Raw genomic sequence first — 19,307 nt, 5'->3', positions numbered from 1 at the left:
TTAAGAAAAAATATATTTAAATAGATGAAAAACAGTACAGTACTAAAGTAAATTATGTAGAACTATGTAAAATATGTAGAACTGTAAGTTAATAAACACTAAATATTTTCCAGATAATATTTTAAATGGGTTCATGGTATATCAATTTAAATAACTATTAATTGGGTCTTTATACATGAAACTATATGGCTGGATTTAAAATTTTAGGATGGGGGTCTCCTGGGATCAAAAGATTGAAACCCATTGCGGCACATAACACCGTCTCCTTTTGTTGCCAACACTTACACGTTGACTTGGATGAGCAATAGGAATAAATCTCATTCGACTTTAAATGACATTCACAAGTCAACAAATACAAGAGCCACTGCATGATTACATATTTTTATCACGACAGTTGGTTGTAACAGCTATGTTAAAACACCGAGTGTAACCACATTTATCATAAATAAAAATACAAAACTGAATGAATAAGCATAAAATATGGCTTGAAAAGCAACTAAACGACTAACAAATATCATTATAATTTTCGCCAAATGTATGTATACAGATAATGCATACTTATTAGATACAGCGCATTTCTGATCCTGTATGTGTAGTCGATGTTTATTGGGGTGACGTGTGCGCATGCGTAGTGTAGCTCTAGCGCCTTTGTACGGAGGATTGCGGCGCTGCTGTTTAAACACACACACAGGGGAGCCAGGCAGCTAACCATGGTGAATGTAAAGAAACGGAAAGGTCGGGTCGTGATTGACTCTGACTCGGAAGATAGTGCAAGCGATGATAATTTGGATCAGGTAGGAATATCGTGAATGTGATCCAAAAACCTCGCTGTTTACCGATCGCTGAGGCACTAAGGTGTCAGAACAGTATGTGTGTGTTGAAGTCCCATGCTAAGTGATGTGGGAAAGCTAGCTGGTTAGCAGGGGCCTGTATTGTGGCGTCGTGTTGGTTCTGAGACAATTGCACCTGATTTTTACATATTTGACGCGCTTTTTGTTGCCGCCTGCAGTACGCGGGAAAATCGGCTTTACAAAAGTGGCCGCGTGCGTTTGGTTTAGAACCTTTTCTGCTTCATGACGTCACAGCGCCGCGGCTAAACTTCTATTTCGGTTGTGGCTAGAAAGATGACGAGAAACTAGAGCGGACTGAAGGTTCTAAAACACATCCCAGAAAGCAGCTTTTTAATTCTGCAATTAAAAGTCACATGATACGTAAAAATAATATGGGGACATGCTCAATAATAAAGTTTTAGCCATGTACCACAAAATTGACCTTTTTCACATTTCCAGGTTTCTCAGCAGCATATTTGGGCTAACTTCAAGAGCAGTGAGTGGGTAACACAAATACATTTTTTTGCATTCCCATTTGCTCAAATAGCAAAGGAAAAACTCCACAATAGTGTTTTCATGACTTTCAAAACAAGGGAAACAAAATGGAGAGAGACTGATTACGGCAGTCAAGAGAGAACGATGTTAAATTTACTGTCCCTCCCACAGGCGCTGCTTTAGAAACACTCTTGCATTAGCGTTAACTAATACAAAGTATAGTGTTTTAAATGTATATACTTAAAAAAATATAATATATACATACAAAACTTTCAAGGATTTACGATGCTGATGACCATTAAATGCATCATCAGTCTTGTGAAAAGGTCCATATGATCATGCTTGTGAGGGAACACCATGTAAAATATAAAATGTATCTGTATAGTTTCTTGTATAAAGACCCAATTTATTTTGTAAATAAATACATGAATAAAAATTATTGAAATGTCTTAAACATACTTTAGAAAATATTTGGCTTCTTTTAAGTTATACTTCTACTATCATAGTACTGTACTGTTTATTTTTGTCTGTTTATTTATTCAAATATTTGAATCTTTTTTTATTCATTCGAATCTAATTTGATCTAATTTTTAAATCAAACTGTTATTTTATTGTATTTTTATAAATCGAGTTATTTACTTCTTATAGTCTTCTATAATTTGCATATTTTCATTCTATTAAATATTTATTGTTACATTTTTACACAGTTTTTCATTAAAATTTTGACACCCTAGCACTCCCTTGTTGTCTCCTGGGGTCCCTGGGCCCTATTTTGAAAACCCCTGGTGTATGGTGAACAAATTAATTTGAACCATTATACGCCCCCTATAGGCAGCACTCCCTAGTGCATGTTTCAACAACCTGTGCATTTCATTTTCATTTCAATGGTGTTGACAAATAACAGAGCTAGCCAGCTAGCAGACAAACGGAGCCCAACACAAACACTAACAGAAGTCTGATCACTGACACCTATATAGAAATGCAAGCACTTTGTGAGTTTCATGCACTTGAGATTGCATGCATAGGATATGCTGAGAAGTTTGAAAGTGAAAAGCTGAAATGTTATGAATGCTAACAGATTCAATAAGTACCATTGGTCTCAAACACAGGTCATAATTGGACTAAAACCCCCATGCCCAGTGGAGTTTGACATCTGTCTGTGCATTAGATTCTGCCATATATTAGCTTGTTATTGAGAGTGTTGGATTATAGCTATCCCAAATCCCTCTGTGTTATGTGTTCTAGTACTTCAGGATAAAATTAGCACATAAGCAGACACCCTGACAGGCACACTCACATATCACTATTCAGGTTCATTAAAATAATAGTACAACTGCTTTTGTTCTGCATAATAGCTGTACAGCATTATTTCTGCCACCACACCTGCCCTACAAGCATAAAGCAATATTTTGTGGTGGAGGATAGATTCCATTATGACAGCTTGAGCATTTTCTGTTTTTTTTTTTTTTTTTTTTTAATGAACAGCAAAAAATGGTATTCTCCAAGTACAATAAATAAAAATTGGTGCTTGAAAAGAATTGTAATTTTCAATCTTCCTCTGCTTTTTGCAGGAGCTGCTGTCTCTTGCCAAGAGAAAGCGTGTGGATTCTGATGAACAGGAAGAGCCTGTTAGTAAACCTGCCGCCTCCACAGACTCTGAGACATCAGACAGCGATGATGAGGTATAAAGCCTTTCTATTATCAAATGTAGGTGTTGATTTTTTTGGGTCATATTACATTACTTCACAAATAAAAGGACTATGCACTAAATTACCATCACAGATTTGCCGCATGGTAATACTTATGATACTAATGGTATTCCAGGATGCCTGCTAAATCATTTAAACAGCTCCTTACCATCGCTGCATATGAATTGCGTACTGTCTGAGTAGGTACTACATTTGAATATGAACGAACTTTGCAATCGTTAAAAAATAATGGTCTATATAGTGTCAGTATGAAGAGTATGAATGAAATTCAGATGTACTAAATCCACAATGTTGTTATTGTCATGTGACCTACCAGCATCAGTTGCGTCACTTCACTGGCATTCATAAATCCTCTCCCGTGGCCTCATGTTTGTGTCCATTGAATACGCACTCCAGAATCACTGAAGTAGTTAGTCATCTGGGTACTTTTGCATACTGTGAATTGGGATACTGCTCTTTTGTTGTGCTGTTTTTTTGCATACTGTATGGTATGGAAAAGTGTTGCCATTCAGATATCGAGGTGCTTTGTAGGGTAAACTTGTTTGACAACCTGAGGCTTGATATTTTATTTTTCTCACTGAAGGTTATTCCATGTATAAGCTGGTATTTTGTGAAAGCACATTTCCTCATTTCAGGATGTTGTGGTCATTTAAATAGTAGCTTCTTAACTAATAAACATAGAAAAGTGCAGTTGTCATTTTAGGTCTTGATCATTTCAGTGGCAATCAGTGTCTGACTGGGGGAGTTCATTTGAAATGCTTTTATTATGAGTCTGAAAGAAACCCTTAGTGTCCATGTGAAAAGGTGTTTGTAAATTAAACGTGTTACCGTTGTGTTCTGTTGATCTGTTAGTGGACTGTTGGAGGCACTAAAACCAAAAAGAAAGGGAAGCCTAGCAAAGGGCCTGAAAAGAAGAACACAGTCAAGAAAAGAAAGGGCAAGGCGGCTTCATCCGGCAGCTCAAATGGAGACAGTTCAGCAGAAAGCTCGGCTCCAGAGGAGGGTAAGGCAGCGATTTGGATTCTCTAATGCTGTGTTTACCAATACAACACTGGAACTGGAAGAGTAAAGTTGTTTCTCCCTGCTTTACGTTTTTTAGGTGAGGTGTCGGACTCTGACAGTAACAGCTCATCCTCCAGCTCAGATTCCGACTCGTCATCAGAGGATGAGGTTTTCCGCGACGGTTATGGAGACGATTTAATGGGAGATGAGGAGGACAGGGCCCGGTTGGAGCAGATGACGGAAAAAGAAAGAGAACAGGAGCTGTTTAACCGTATAGAGAAGCGAGAAGTTCTTAAGAGGAGGTGAGAAGAATTTCAAAGCAACTTGAATTTCTTGAATTTCAGAGGTGGGTAGTAACGAGTTACATTTACTTCGTTACATTTACTTTAGTAAATGTTTTGGGTAACTAATACTTTTGGAGTATATTTAAAGATGGGTACTTTTACTCTTACTTAAGTAATTTTTTGGGGAAAATCTGTACTTTTACTTCGTTACTGTGGGCGACGCTCCTCTCGTTACTTTATCTTAATGCAATATAAGTTATAAATGCTTCAGTTTATTCCAAACGCAGCGTGTACTTTTCTTTTGCCAATGAGCAATGCTCATTCGCGAATGATTCATTCTTTTGAGTCAATTCTGTTCAAAGTCTTGATCAAACCAGTTGGCAAACCAGTGAATTGGTTCGAGAATCCGTTTGAACGATTCATTCAGTTCCCTTCAGCGCACGCTGAGCGTCTGAAGCGGTTCACTCAGAGTTGTAACAGAAAGTTTAAGAACATCAAGAGCGTTGAAGACGGGGCTTTGGATCTGCACTGAATTGAAAGCAAATCTGCAAAGGATATTGTTTGCTAGCGATGAAGATCTTTATTAGATGAACACTGCGTGTGCTCTATGGTTCGACAGGTATAACTTAGGCTACACTCGATTACAGTACACGATACCACTATGACATTATTTTGTTGTACGTGTAACTTATAACAGAGGGGAGCCAAGTTGAATGCAGCTTCCAAAAGACAAAATAAAATAGCCGATTAATATTTTCTATATTTGATACAATCACAACGGCGTGAGAACATTCAGGGAGTCATATAATCAGCTGCTAAATTCAGATCTTTGTTCGCTGGCTGGCGCTGAGCTAGAGACGGACACATTTTTACAGCACTGCGCTTTATAACCAATCACACATGATTCTGTTGAGCTTATGAATGCAGTGGCAGATGTGTGTACGAATCTTTAAATAAGATATTGATTTCACAGTGTTAACAGTTTTAGTGATTTTAATGGGAGTTTTTGAGAGTGGTTGAACTCTGTCAGTGAAAATGTTCTTTGATCATGTAAATGTTCTTTGCTCTCTTTCTGTACAATGAAAGATTAGCCGTTTTTATATCACATTAACTTTCAATGTTAAATTCACATTTAATATAAAGATATGAAATATAAATGTTATGGCATGACACCCATATCTGTTACTTAAGTAAACAGACAGCTTTTTATGCATAGTTAATAGATTACATTATTAGGCTACTTTGACCATCGCATATTATCTAACATCATATATGAAGGTGAGAATCGAGATATTTCATGATATGGTTCATGCGTCTGGGAATGTTTCTAATAAAAATGAAAAAAATAAATAATGCTTAAAAATAATTTGCCAATATGCTGTTGTGGCTGCTGTGTGTCAGATGATGAATTTTCATCAGCTGTTACTCCAGTTTTCAGACTCATGATCCTTCAAAAAATAATTATAATATGTTGATTTATTGTGATGGAAACAGTTTTGCTGCTTAATATTTTTTTGGAACCTGTGACATTTTGTTTAGGATTATTTGATGAATATAAAGCTAGAAAGAACATCATTGATAGTAGATCAACATATTGGAATGATTTCTGAAGGGTTATGTCACACTGAAGACTGGAGTAAAAGCTGATAAAAATATATATATATATATATATATATATATATATATATATATATATATATATATATATATATATATATATATATATATATATATATATATATATACACACACACACACACACACACATATACATTACATACATTTTATCTATATATCTAAATAAAAATAGAATATAGATATTCAGTATGTGACCCAAAGTAACTAGTAACTAACTACTTTAGTGTTTTTTTTATTTTTATTTTTTTTATCCGATACTTTTTTACTCTTACTCAAGTAACTATTCAGACTAGTACATTTACTTTTACTTGAGTACAGTTTTTGGGTACTCTACCCACCTCTGCTGAATTTATAGGTCTTAACATACAAGAAAATGCAGAACTGAGAAATTAGTCTATGGCATGTTTTTTAGGGAGGGGTTATCTCATCTAGTAATTAATTATTGCTTTATTATTATTATTTATATATTATTAGTATTTATATTAGTTGTTATGGGTGGTGTTGTTTTTTTTTATAAAGCTGAAAATTATTTTTAAAAGTTTTAATTTTACTTTTAAAATGAGTACGTTTTATTCATTTAATCATTTTAAAAATTAGGAAAATGATTTTTAAAAGTTTTAATTTTACTTTACAATATCAACACTGGTTGTATCGTGCAGAAATAATTTAAATCTAGCTATGAATGATGGCAGAATTGAAATAATTTGCAGAGAAACTGTACTTCTCAATTAATAGCCCATGCATTTCTCCCAAAAAGGTTTGAAATCAAGCAAAAGCTGAAAACGGCGAAGAAGAAGGAAAAGGAAGAAAAGAAAAAGAAACAGGAGGAGGAGCAAGAAAAGAGAAAACTGTCTCAGGTCCCTGACACTCAGGTGGTAAGTAAACTGTGTAGCCAATTAGTCTTTCCTAAAATATAAATGCAAATATGGTGTGATATTCATGTTTTCTCTGTCGATTCATGCAGGTGATGTCCCATAACAAAGAGAGACGGATCAAGAGAGACGAGAAGCTGGACAAGAAGTCACAGGCCATGGAAGAGCTGAAAGCAGAAAGAGAGAAGAGGAAAAACAGAACCGGTATGATTAATTACTTAAAATGTATTACTGTTCATTAAAAAAAATATATATATGTGTACAGTAAGCAGAATAAAGTGGCCTTTGCAAAAAATTAGTTTTCCATAGCCAGAGCTGCTAGTGTCAGATCTGTAACCTCTGACCTTTCAGCTGAGCTCCTTGCCAAAAGGCAGCCACTGAAGACAAGTGAGGTCTACTCTGATGATGAAGAGGAGGAGGAAGATGATGATGACAAGTCTTCAGTAAAGAGTGACCGCAGCTCAAGGTCGTCATCTTTTGATGAAGAGGAGGAGTAAGTATTAGACAATACATTAACCTTCTTAGTAGGGGTGACCCCGAATAGTTGAAGATTTGATGCTTCGATAGGAGAAGCCTGATTCGACTACCAGTCTTGCAGTCAAATATTCGCAGAGGTGTTATGATCATGCCATTTTGGCTATATGGGGGTGCTCAAATGTCTGATTTCACATAGAACTACCGGTTTTCTCCCAATAAGTTAATATTCAGCTTGTTATGACAATGCTGTAAATAAGAATCCAAAAAGAAAGAAGCTTTAAATAAATGTTTTAATGTCAGTGAATAAATCCAACCACCCCTATAGATTTAGGTTAAGTTAAGATTAATCTTTTGACTGCACTATTTAAAACAGTAATATTGTGAAATATTATTACAATTCAAAATGCAAATTATTCCTGTGATGGCAAAGCTAAAGGCTATTTCAGGTTTATTATCAATGTTAAAAACTGTTTTTAGCATGTTTATCAACTATGCACCTGTATTTTAGGAAAGAAGAGGCTCCGCCCAAGTCCCAGCCAGTGTCATTACCAGATGAGCTGAATCGGATCCGGCTGTCCCGGCACAAGCTGGAGCGCTGGTGTCACATGCCATTCTTTGCTAAAACTGTCACTGGTTGTTTTGTTCGAATTGGCATTGGAAACAGCAGCAGCAAGCCTGTTTATCGGGTCAGTGAAAAATTTCTCATCCTTTTCATGTTATAAACATCTTTCAGCTTTTATGACTCCACAAACAATTGCAACCTGAAAGCACACATTTTAAGATACAAGATGCAATATACAAAGTTATTGATTGACAGTTTCTGAAATGAACTCCTGCAGGTGGCTGAAATAATTGATGTGGTGGAGACGGCTAAAGTTTATCAGTTGGGGTCCACACGGACAAATAAAGGCCTTCAGCTCCGGTACCTTTGCACAAGAAAACTAATTATATATGCATTCATCTCTTAGTCTTCCACCCCTCATGTAATGTGTCATGTTTGCAGACATGGAAATGACACGCGAGTCTTCAGACTTGAGTTTGTGTCCAATCAGGAGTTCACTGAAAACGAATTCATGAAATGGAAAGAGGCGGTAAGTTTCATGTAGTTGCATTTTAGGTTAATCGTAGAACTGCAGTCAACCTATGGCATTATGGGATTGCATGACCAGTAGTAACCTTGTTGCTGCCCCATAGATGATTTCAGCAGGAATGCAGTTTCCTACTCTGGATGAGATCGCCAAAAAAGAGCAGTCCATCAAGGAGGCGGTCAACTACAAATTCAATGACAAAGACATTGAGGATGTACGTCCCAGTGACATCATTTCATATTGTCCTTAATATAGAATGTTTGGATGGTTGTCTTTTTTTATCAATGTATAACAATGTGGATTTATTTTATTTTTTTATTAATACAGATTGTCAAAGAAAAAGACAGATTCCGAAAGGCTCCACCAAACTACGCCATGAAGAAAACGCAACTTCTCAAAGAGAAGGTTGTAATGTTTGTGATATAACACAACACAAGTAGATATGCCCTTGTTTGGTGTGTTTGTTTATGTGCATATTTGTGATCTCATGCTTATCATACATAACTTGTGTGTGCAGGCCATGGCTGAGGAGAGTGGTGATGGAGAGAAGGTAAAAGTACTGCAAGGTCAGTTGAATGAGCTGGAGGAGAGGGCAGAAGCACTTGACCGACAGAGAACCAAAAATATCTCTGCCATCAGGTTAGAAACACACATACACTACTACTGCTATTGATCAATACACCATAGGTCAATAGCTTTAAATAACTTTTTCAAATGTTTTTTTGTTTTTTTTTCTGTGATTCAAAGCGGAATTTCTAGCAGTCATTACTGCAGTCTTCAGTGTCACATGATCCTTCAGAAATCATAATATGCTGATTTGGTACTCAGGAAACTATTATTATTATCAATGTTGAAATCAATTAATATGAATATAATATTATTTTTGAAATGGAAATCTTTTGTAACATTATCATTGTATTTACTGTTACTTTTTATCAATTTGGTGTGGCCTTGCTGAATAAAAGTTATGATTTCAATTTTTTATTTTTTTTATCTTACAGACCCAAAACCTCTAACCTGTCCTCTTCATAATCGTTTTCTTTCTTTCTTTTCCAGCTATATCAACCAGAGGAATAGGAGTTGGAACATTGTGGAGTCTGAGAAGGCACTGGTGGTAAGTGTTCCTGTCAGGATTTCTTTTTTTTTGAGCTGTTACTCTACTAAGGAACATTCTGGAATCTGAAATGTTGTGGTTGTTTTTCAGGCAGAGGGTCAGAACTCGAAGAACCAGCAGATGGATCCATTCACCAGACGGCAGTGTAAACCAACTATGGTGTCCAATGTGAGCATTTTTCGCTTTTATGCACATCCTTTTTTGGTATAAAAAAAAAAAAAACTGAATTCTCTCTCTTTCTTCCTCAGGCGAGAGATCCCTCAGTCCATGCTGCGATTTTGGCTCATCTCAACCAGAAGTATGGTTCCGGCTCAGGCCAAGACAACAGCCAGCAGGCTAATAAACAGGTAACACACACAAACACGCCCACAGCAACATGAGCCTGTTCTGACCTAGAATTAACTTGCTTAATTTGTGTATCATGCAGGGCCTGCCTAGCCAGAAAGACAGAGATGTTACCAAGCCAACCAGTGACCTCTCAGAGGACCTTTTTAAAGTTCATGACTTTGATGTCAAAATTGACCTGCAGGTTCCTAATGCTGGTAAGTTTGTCTCAGATCTAATAGCCATATTCGATTTTAGCACAATTCTGCAGTGCATTGCAATGCATTTGTTAAAAAGAAATGAATATGTTTGTTCAGCAAGTAAACATTAAATTGATCAAAAGTGACAGTAAAGCCATTTATAATGTTACAAATTTCTATTTCAAATAAATTCTGTTCTTTTTAACTTTCTCTTTAGAAAAGAGTCTTGAAAAAATATCTCAGTTTCCAAATAGATTTTAAGTTTGTTTATTGAGCATCAAATCAGCATATTAGAATGATTTCTGAAGGATCATGTGACACTGAAGACTGGAGTAATGATGCTGAAAATTCAGCTTTACCTTAACAGGAATAAATTATGTTTTATAAAATATTATAATAGAACAGTTATTTGAAATAGTAGTAATATAGTAAACTATGACTGTTTTCAAACCCCTAACTTTTGAACAGCTGTGTATATGATTCTGATCCTATGATCTGATGTCTTCAATTTTACAATTTATTTCAATCATCCACAGAAGCGAAGTCTTTGGCGGTGAGTTCGAATGCATTACCTGTTAAAGATGGGGCACCGCGCCGATCTCTCAACCTGGAGGACTACAAAAAGAGACGAGGACTCATCTGACCTACGTTTTTTATCCTCTCCTGCATGATTGGACACCTGTGCCGGAGGTCAACAGCTGCGGCCACCCCTGTGTGTGTGTTTGGGAAAGTGTGTGTGAGAGAGAGTGTATGATAAAGAGAAGGAATAAGTGCATACCTTTAAGACTGAGCGTGTCTGAGACTGTATGTGTGTGTGTTTCACCTGTTTGTAAGAGGAAATATTGATGAATAATGATGACTTTCAGGTCTTTTCCTGCAAAGGGTCACTTTTTGAGAGATGGAAAGTCCTGTGCGTTATTTACGGCGTGTGCAGACGTGAGAACAGAAATGCATTACCTCTGATTCTCCTTTTCGTACCAGTGTATTCAGCATATTTTGTCCCTCTCAGAAACGACCCTTTTATATCCAAGCTTGTGAATGACTATCTCAAAAGGACACTATTAAAAAAAGACAACACAAATCTTGTTTTTTTTGGAAAGTTGTAATTTGTTGTCAATAATGTGATTGGGTCTGCCCCGCTCCCTTGTTCCTCCTGAAAACGCTCTGAAGTTTTTAAACAAACATTTTCTTTTCTCCCCCAACATGCACCCCCCCCCCCCCCCAACTCATATGTAATGGGTTGCTAGGACAGTCCTGCTTAACTCGAGGAGCCGACCAATCAGAGAGGGAGTCTGCAATGACATCACACTCCCTTAATATAAACGTTTGTTTCATGTAAGACAATGATCAAATAAACATGTCTGCCATAGACAAGAAAACTTTGAGAATTGATGTATCTTTTTGTTTTTTACTGCTCTTTTTTTTCCTTACATATCCCTCTGTGTCCCTCAGAGCTGATGTAAGTGTTAATGATCATTAATTATTGATGAAGTCTTTTAGTCAGTTCTCGTATCGTTGTGGCATGCCTTGTAAATAAGCGATCTTGAGTGAGTGCGACTGAATAAAGGAGCAACTGTTTCATAATTCATGTGTTTGTGTATTTACTATTGAGACGTTTTAATTATGAAAATACATTTAATACAGTTTACAGATTACTTTTATTGAAATAATTGGGTCATTTCAGTGTTGCAGTACCTTTTGATCCCTGAAAAGGAATAGAAGACTAATTGGATGATATTGAGAATGCATTAAAAACCTATAAATAATTACCAATGTAGATATCCCTTGAAAAGGTTTTGTTTGAAACATTTTGATTAGAGAAAGCAAATACACCTGAAATATTTTAAAGAAATTTCTAGTTTTTCATATTAGAAGTTTGAAGAAGAAATGTCAAAGTAGTAAAATATACACAATATATTCTATTAATATGAAAATTAATAGATTTTGAATTAATGATTCCCATACTTTCAAATTATGAGTTTAATGTTTTATCTCTTATATCAACATACATTTAATAGGGCAACGAAAAGTTACTGCATGATAATAATGCATAGAGGTATTTATATTATATTATATTATATTATATTATATTATAAAAGACTACTGACCCAATCACAATCAGGCACAGCAAAATCATTTTCTAGTCAGGCACTGTGCAGGGCGCACTGTTATGGGTCCTTCGTGTAGTTCCTGGTCCACGTCGGTCTGGATCAGGATGAGTACCAGGATAAAAACAGTCACCGATAACCGATCAAGGGACCAGTAGACACAGTTTCCCCCAGAATCCTCCAAAACATCCCCATGCAAGATTTACTTACCGCTTTCTGAGAGATCGAGAGCCCCTTCAGGTACAAAAATATGAGCTTAAATGCAGTTATTGGGCAGAAGACGTGAAGCTGACCATGTAATGCTTAGCACTGTGCTGTCATGTTTAGCGGATGTACACTGCAAATGATCAAGTGTAATTTAATCGAGAAATAGACGAAATGTAACGTTAGCGGATAGAAATTTAAAAGTGACAGATGTCAGTTTTGTGTAAATACGTGGATTTAGATACAGTATGTAAACAAACATTGATCAGGGAGAACTATAAACAAATGTCAACTACGGATTAATAATTATTGCTGGAATATGCTTAGTATAATAAATTGATATGCAGTTTATAAGTGTTTTCATGCTAGAGGCTATAATAATTAATGCTTATTGAGAGGAGGTTACAAACTCTGGATGTGAAGTATACTTTAAGGGATGGGTTTTGTTTTCAGCTTATGTTTGCATTGAAGAAGTCAAATATTACAGATATGACTCTTCAGTGTTGGTCTCTCCGGTTCAAAAATGATCTGTTTTTCTAATAAAAATGGGAAATTATAACTTAAAAGCACAAAAATGTAATTAAGTTGTTGAATGCAGGACACTGGTGTAACATGTCATCACTCATGTCATGCATGTTTTTTATCCAAAGGATCTCAGGATGTCTTGGTTTGTTGATTTTGCCGGGAAGGCAGAGGACTTCCTAAATAAAGTGGACCAGGGTGCAGCCAGCGCTTTGATAAAAAGCACTCAGAATTCCTCGCTGTCCTACAACAGCCCTGACAGCACAGATTCGATCCAGTATGACTCTGAGGCTTACAGCTCCACCCAACAGCACAGGGACTCACAGATCTCCTCCTCATCTCATGGATCTTCAGCTTTCATCTCTGCAGTAGCTGGGAACATAAAGAAATCCAAAGCCACGGTTTTGGCCGGTACAGCTAATGTCTCCAGCACTGTGCCTTTGGGATCTAGCAGCAAGGCAACATCCAACTTTGTGCGACCCAAAAAGCCAGAAGTAAATGATGATTTGCTCTTTGACTTCTTGAATAGTTCGGACCCACCGCAGAGTGAAAGAAAGGAGGTCCGAAGAGAAACGGTGTCTAAAGTTTTGGGTCCAGCAGGTGGATCAGTTCAGACCCATATGCCCCCTATTTCTGTGGCTGGCGACCTGCAGATGGGCCCCTCTGTTACTTCAACCCCATCGTCAACCCAGGGCCTGTCCAGAAACTCCAGCCTCGGCTCTCTCTCAAACAGCTCACACAGCGTTAAAACGGAGGATGGCTCCAGAGACCAAAGCCAAGGTACAAAACATACATCATACATCATTTGGTTCATTGCATTGATCTGAGAGCAAGAAATTTGGCCTATTTTAATATTTTATATCAATGCAGGTTAACAACATTTGCTGTACTCCCCAAAACTGACAAATATAAAATTATAATATTTATATTTTTTTGTTTTGGAAGTACAATTAAAGAAATTTTTATAGAGATGGTTTGTGTATGCAAAAATGTCTATTTTTTTTGTGTGTGTGTGTGTTAAATTTTAATTAAATGCATTTATTGAATCTTTGTTTTGTCATTAAATAGCCTGTGAAGATGAAATGGCAGCAAACTTAGATGTTATTTAATTCACCTAGTTGCCAAGGCAGTATTTTTCATTTTTGTTTAGTTTGGTGTAAAGTAGTAAAATAACTAAAACTAAATAAACTAAAACTGATAAATAATAATAAAAAATAAAAACTATATAGACATAGACAAAAAAAAGCAAATTTACTAAAAATAAATGGTTAAATAAAATAAATACTAAATAAATAAAATTACTAATAAAAATACAAAAGCTAAATATTAACAAAATCTATAATAGTAAATCAATGATAATACAATGACATGCATACTATTTAAACTATTATGTCAAATATATATTTAATGTAAAAACTAAAATCAATAACTTAAATGCTAAAAATGCATTACAGTGTTACAGTATGAAACATTAATATTCATTTTATGATCTGTTAAAGTTTTCATTTAACAGTGTTATTGTGTTCAATGATACACACCTTTACTACTGTTTTGATAACATGTAGTTCATCCTCTTTGAACTTTCTTATTTTATATATTCTGTCCAGCTGATATTCATGAGAGTTTGAATCCTGGGCTGGATGTTCCTGCAGAGGCCCAGCCAGCACTGGACGTCCCACCTCAAGAGCTTCAGCAGCTGCAGCAGCAGCAGGGCCAAGAGCAGGTGATCTCCAACCTTCGTCTCGAGAACCAGCTTTTACGCAATGAAGTCTCCTCTCTCAACCAGGAAATGGCAACTCTAATCCAGAGAGCCAAAAACATGCAGGAAGGTGAGCCATGTGTTTTAAGTATAATACATACTGTTACAGCATTTATTATAAAATTATAAACATTTTATAATTTCAGTTTTCATTTTAATTTTAATATTTTATGTGCTTTTTTCTAATTTTTAGTAGTTTTATTTTTTTATATTTCTTTTTCGATTTGATTTATTTTTTATATTTCAGGTTTTATCAGGTTTAAATACTTCAGCCTAAACCGTTTATTTCAGTTAGTTGCTACAAGAACGATTCAAGTTTTTCATCTAATATTTATTTTATTTCAGATTTTATGTCAATTTATAAAAACAATTTTAATAATTTTAGTTTTAATTAACTATAACAACACTGCTATGAAGTACAAAAGCTTAGGAAGCCATTAAATGATCAAGTCCTCTACTTTTGTAGAGGTGAACCTTTCCAGGGCTCGTGCTGAAAAGTGGAACTCTGACCAGTCTCGTGTTGATCACATGGTTCGAGAGCTGAGGGCTCAGGTTGATGACCTCACAGAAGCCCTGTCTGCAAAAGATGGTCAGCTGGCGGTCCTTAAAGTACGACTGGACGAGGCGGATCAGCTACTGAAGACCCGAAGCTCTGCCCTGGAGGAGGCTCAGAACGAGAGGGTCAGGTGGGTTTCTTTGACAAATCACGGAAGCAGAAGAACACGTCTTGTTTATTTGGATCTGTATATTCTCTTTTCTGAATAAACCAACCTCTTTTGCTGTTTTTTATGTTTTAGGATTCTTCAGGATCACAGTGAGGGAAGCAGTCTTCAGTCTCAAGCTTTACAGACATTACAGGACAGAGTAAGAGATGCAGAAGCAGCAGTGAAGAGAGAACAGGAGAGCTACAGACAGATACAGGTGAGTTAACTGGCGCCAACCAGGATTTATGTGGCAAACTCCATCTAGAGATAAAAAAGATGGATCTGGTAGATCTTAATCACATGCCATTTTCTCACAGAGTGAGTTTGCTACACGACTGGCGAAGGTAGAGTCCGAGCGGCAGCAGTTGGCGGAGTCATTAACAAACGCAGAGCGTCGGGTGACGGAAGAGAAACAAAGAGCTGAGGAACTACTTCAACAGGTCAAGAGCACCCGATCCGCAGCAGAGTACACCAAACAGGAGCTTCAAGACTACAAAAACAAAGCCTCACGCATATTACAGGTCTCATTCTTTCTTTATTTTCATGTCATTTTTTATCTCTGTTTAATGAGTGTATGGAGGATCATGGTTGTTGTTCTTCCAGTCTAAGGAGAAGCTGATCAGCAGTCTGAAGGAGGGCTCAGGTCTGGAGGTGCTGGAGGGGGCCGGGGCTGGTGTTGAACTCGAAGGGCTCCGTCATGAGAAAGAGCTACAGAGAGAGGAGATTCAGAAGCTACAGGCCCAAATACAGAGCTTACGAACAGAGATACAGGTACACATGCAAGATTACAAAATATACAATCTCAGTGTAGAGTTAAGGGCTGGGTGATATGGCCTAAAATCCTGATGTTTTTGCAAGTAAAGGCCATAAGGGGTAAAAATCTTGTAATTCTACACTAAATTAACACAGCTCAATATTTAATGCATTTTACATTTATATGCGTCACTATAGTAATACATGTTAATAAATAACAATTATCTATTTTTTTATGATAATTTTTTAATGTATTTTTTTTTTTTCTTTAAACATGAGTAAATAGTTTAAAAATCTAAAATATTTATGTTAATTTCCTGCAAAATCATTGGAAATATAATAAATGTTTGATTAAAAACATGAAGAAAAAAAAACATTCATTGATTATGCTGTAGTAAATAAACACAACTAAAATCAGATCTAATTATTTTCAATTATATGAAACACTATAATAATACATAGAAATAAGTAGCATTATTTACTCACATTCTGCTAAAATATTTTATGATGAAAGACATCGAATATGTTTTATTTATTTATTTTATTAAAATATTAATACAATTAAACTATTTACAGCAAAATAATATATATATATATATATATATATATATATATATATATATATATATATATATATATATATATATATATATATATATATATATATATATATATATATACCAGGTTCGCCAGCTGTAACACCAATACAAACAGACACACACTGCATATTTGATTTTCCTCGTGTTTCCTTTAGGATCTGGAAACCCAGGCACTCACAGAGACAGAAAACTGGAGAGAACAGCTGGCAGAAGTACAGGAACAACATTCCCAGCAGATCAGAGCCAAACAGGAAATAGAAGCAGAACTGGAGAGATCCAAACAGGTACGTGATTGAGAGAGAGAGAAAAAAAAAAAAAAAAAAAAAAAAAGAGTAAACTTACACATCCAAGTTTTTAGAGTGGGTATATTGTGGTTTGTTAAATTTTTTTTATTTTAAAAAAGAAGAATATTGTGAGTAATGAGTAAATGTTGATACATTTTAATGCAGGAACTGCAGTACATTGAGGAAGAGCATCATCGCACTAAAATCACCCTTCAGGGCCGCGTCAAAGACAGAGAAGATGAGATCCAAAAGCTTAGAAACCAGGTACCCATGTAGGAATAGTAATTATGGTTTTATAATAAAATATTTTAAAAGAAACACCTGTGCACCTGCTCCAAGTGAATGTTAAAATTCCTCTGCCAGCTGACCAACAAGGCTCTGAGCAACAGCAGTCAGGCGGAGCTGGAGGGCCGTTTGCACCAGCTGACAGAGACACTGATTCAGAAGCAGACCATGTTAGAGGCCCTTGGCACAGAGAAAAACTCCCTGGTCTTTCAGCTGGAGAGGCTGGAACAGCAACTGAAGAGCCTGCAGGGTGGTCAGAACAGCGGCTCACACATCAACATGGCTGCCATGGAGGGACCAGGTCAGTGCACTGCATGATGGGAAATTCCAGAAGGACTGATTTTATGGAACTTTTTTTTTCATTTAAATTTTTTTTTTATCAAACCAGGTTATTATCATTAACTACAATTAAAACTAAAAGAATAAAAACGTTAAAATTAATTCAACTTTGTGTAAAATTATAATGAAAACAGAAAATATAAAAATAAAAGTGAATTCAAATTCATAATAAAAACTAAATTTTTCATATTAATAATAAAATCAATGCTGAATTGAACCACTTAACTGAACTCAAGTTTTTTTGACTAGAATAATTGAACTTTTGATACTCTGAAGCCCAACATGATTGTGTGTGACTGTTTTTGTGTGTATAGGTGCTAGGCAGAGGAACACACCAATCCTGTTTAATGATGCAGACGGACCGGGTACAGGAGTGTATGGGAAGGTTCGTAAAGCGGCCAGCACCATCGACCGCTTCAGGTAATTGAGTCCCTGGAAATCCTTTTTGTGTGTGTTTGCCAAATGTATTTTACAGTGTGCCAATAGTATTAAAATGTGTGTGTTTTACTCACATCTATTCCTCCAGTATACGTCTAGGAATCTTTCTCAGACGTTACCCCATGGCCAGGGTTTTTGTTATTATTTATATGGTGAGTACACGGCACATTAAGGAATACTTCAAAGTTACAATGAAGAATTAAAAGTTTTAAGGAAAAGCTGGATGAGGTTGTGTTTATTTATGTTTCTTAATCTATGTTTTTCTATCCAGGCACTACTACACCTTTGGGTAATGATTGTCCTTTTGACATACACACCAGAGATGCATCACAATCATCCCGATGGGAGATAAAGGACTTTCTACCTGTAATAACACATAATAACCTGTTTGAGATTAGTAAGGGTTAATAAAGGTTAAGCTTCGGGAAATTTCAGGCTGCTGTACAGTGGCACAGTATGCATTCATCTTCAATTTGCACACATGCTGTTGGCGATTTCTTTCTCTCTCTCTGTTACTCAGTTTCTCTCGCATTTCCCCTCATTCGCCTCATTTATTTTCTGTTTTGGCCCATACATGATTGAATGCTTTCAGTAAAATTTGGCGTGAGTGTTGAGAACAGTATAAAGTGAAATATTTAAGGTGTAATTTAAAGGTGTGGTTTTATTCAGTTGAGAATCTTTTGATGTTTTATTCATCTCTGTTTCATGCAAATGTAATCATGATTATTTTTGTTACAGGAAATAACAGGATTGTATTCCTCACACTGTAAAGCAGATTTATCTTAATAAATATTAACATGGACATAATCTTAATTCTCCCAGCTACTGTACTTTTGTGACTCTGTTCTTATTAGTACTCAGTGGTGATAATGAGGAAAATGTAGAAGTTACTACAGTAAATGTATTATATTTTATAATTCATTATAATACAAATAACACATTTTAATATCTAATAAATTATACATACATGCATGATTATATATTATTCAAAATTTGAGGGTTGGTAAGATTTTTTTTATTTGTCTCTTATGCTAACCAAGGCTGCATTTTATTTAAAAATACAGTTAAAACAGTAATATTGTGAAATATTATTACAATTAAACATTTTTTTTAATGTATTTAAAGGTATTTATTCCTGTGTTGCAAAGCTGTATTTTCAGCAGCCATTATTCCAGTCTTCAGTGTCACATGATCCTTCAGAAATCATTCTCATATGCTGATTCGGTGCTTGAGAAATAATTGAGTTCTAGTGTATGTAATATACTTATAAATATTGTCA

At 35.8% G+C, this 19,307-nt stretch overlaps 2 protein-coding genes across 3 annotated transcripts; both read left to right on the top strand.

Annotated features, from left to right (window-relative positions):
* Positions 1–632: 632 nt before the first annotated feature.
* LOC109100606 (RNA polymerase-associated protein RTF1 homolog) lies at positions 633–11,617 on the top strand. Its single transcript, XM_042737136.1, has 18 exons — positions 633–794; positions 2,897–3,007; positions 3,887–4,037; positions 4,134–4,338; positions 6,716–6,833; positions 6,923–7,034; positions 7,182–7,323; positions 7,816–7,993; positions 8,147–8,229; positions 8,311–8,398; positions 8,502–8,609; positions 8,723–8,800; positions 8,913–9,034; positions 9,452–9,509; positions 9,600–9,677; positions 9,758–9,856; positions 9,937–10,051; positions 10,570–11,617. The coding sequence occupies exons 1-18, from the start codon at positions 711–713 to the stop codon at positions 10,674–10,676; spliced, it is 2,037 nt and encodes a 678-aa protein (XP_042593070.1). The 5' UTR covers positions 633–710; the 3' UTR covers positions 10,677–11,617.
* Positions 11,618–12,185: 568 nt separating this feature from the next.
* Positions 12,186–18,841, top strand: golga5 (golgin A5). Of its 2 annotated transcripts, none has more exons than XM_019114047.2 (13): positions 12,186–12,381; positions 12,996–13,647; positions 14,502–14,696; positions 15,093–15,312; positions 15,424–15,547; positions 15,648–15,851; positions 15,934–16,101; positions 16,838–16,966; positions 17,132–17,230; positions 17,330–17,552; positions 17,905–18,010; positions 18,117–18,180; positions 18,300–18,841. In XM_019114047.2, the coding sequence occupies exons 2-13, from the start codon at positions 13,005–13,007 to the stop codon at positions 18,378–18,380; spliced, it is 2,256 nt and encodes a 751-aa protein (XP_018969592.1). In that variant the 5' UTR covers positions 12,186–12,381; positions 12,996–13,004; the 3' UTR covers positions 18,381–18,841. The 2 variants fall into 2 exon arrangements, with proteins under 2 accessions (XP_018969592.1, XP_018969591.1); XM_019114046.2 differs by having other exon boundaries at positions 14,475–14,696.
* The last annotated feature ends 466 nt before the right edge of the window (positions 18,842–19,307 follow it).

This window comes from Cyprinus carpio, chromosome B13 (assembly GCF_018340385.1).
Source record: "Cyprinus carpio isolate SPL01 chromosome B13, ASM1834038v1, whole genome shotgun sequence".
Lineage (NCBI taxonomy): Eukaryota > Metazoa > Chordata > Actinopteri > Cypriniformes > Cyprinidae > Cyprinus > Cyprinus carpio.
Note: the sequence above shows the minus strand (reverse complement) of the source record. Positions and strands in the feature narration are given on the sequence as shown.

Bases quoted from the DNA above. Each gene is read 5' to 3' on its own strand.
- LOC109100606 (XM_042737136.1), top strand. From the start codon at position 711: ATGGTGAATGTAAAGAAACGGAAAGGTCGGGTCGTGATTGACTCTGAC. The intron at 3,008-3,886 runs GTATAAAGCCTT...TTGATCTGTTAG, and splicing joins CATCAGACAGCGATGATGAG to TGGACTGTTGGAGGCACTAA. The intron at 7,994-8,146 runs GTCAGTGAAAAA...GAACTCCTGCAG, and splicing joins GCAGCAAGCCTGTTTATCGG to GTGGCTGAAATAATTGATGT.
- golga5 (XM_019114046.2), top strand. From the start codon at position 13,005: ATGTCTTGGTTTGTTGATTTTGCCGGGAAGGCAGAGGACTTCCTAAAT. The intron at 15,313-15,423 runs GTGGGTTTCTTT...TTTATGTTTTAG, and splicing joins GCTCAGAACGAGAGGGTCAG to GATTCTTCAGGATCACAGTG. The intron at 16,102-16,837 runs GTACACATGCAA...TGTTTCCTTTAG, and splicing joins GCTTACGAACAGAGATACAG to GATCTGGAAACCCAGGCACT.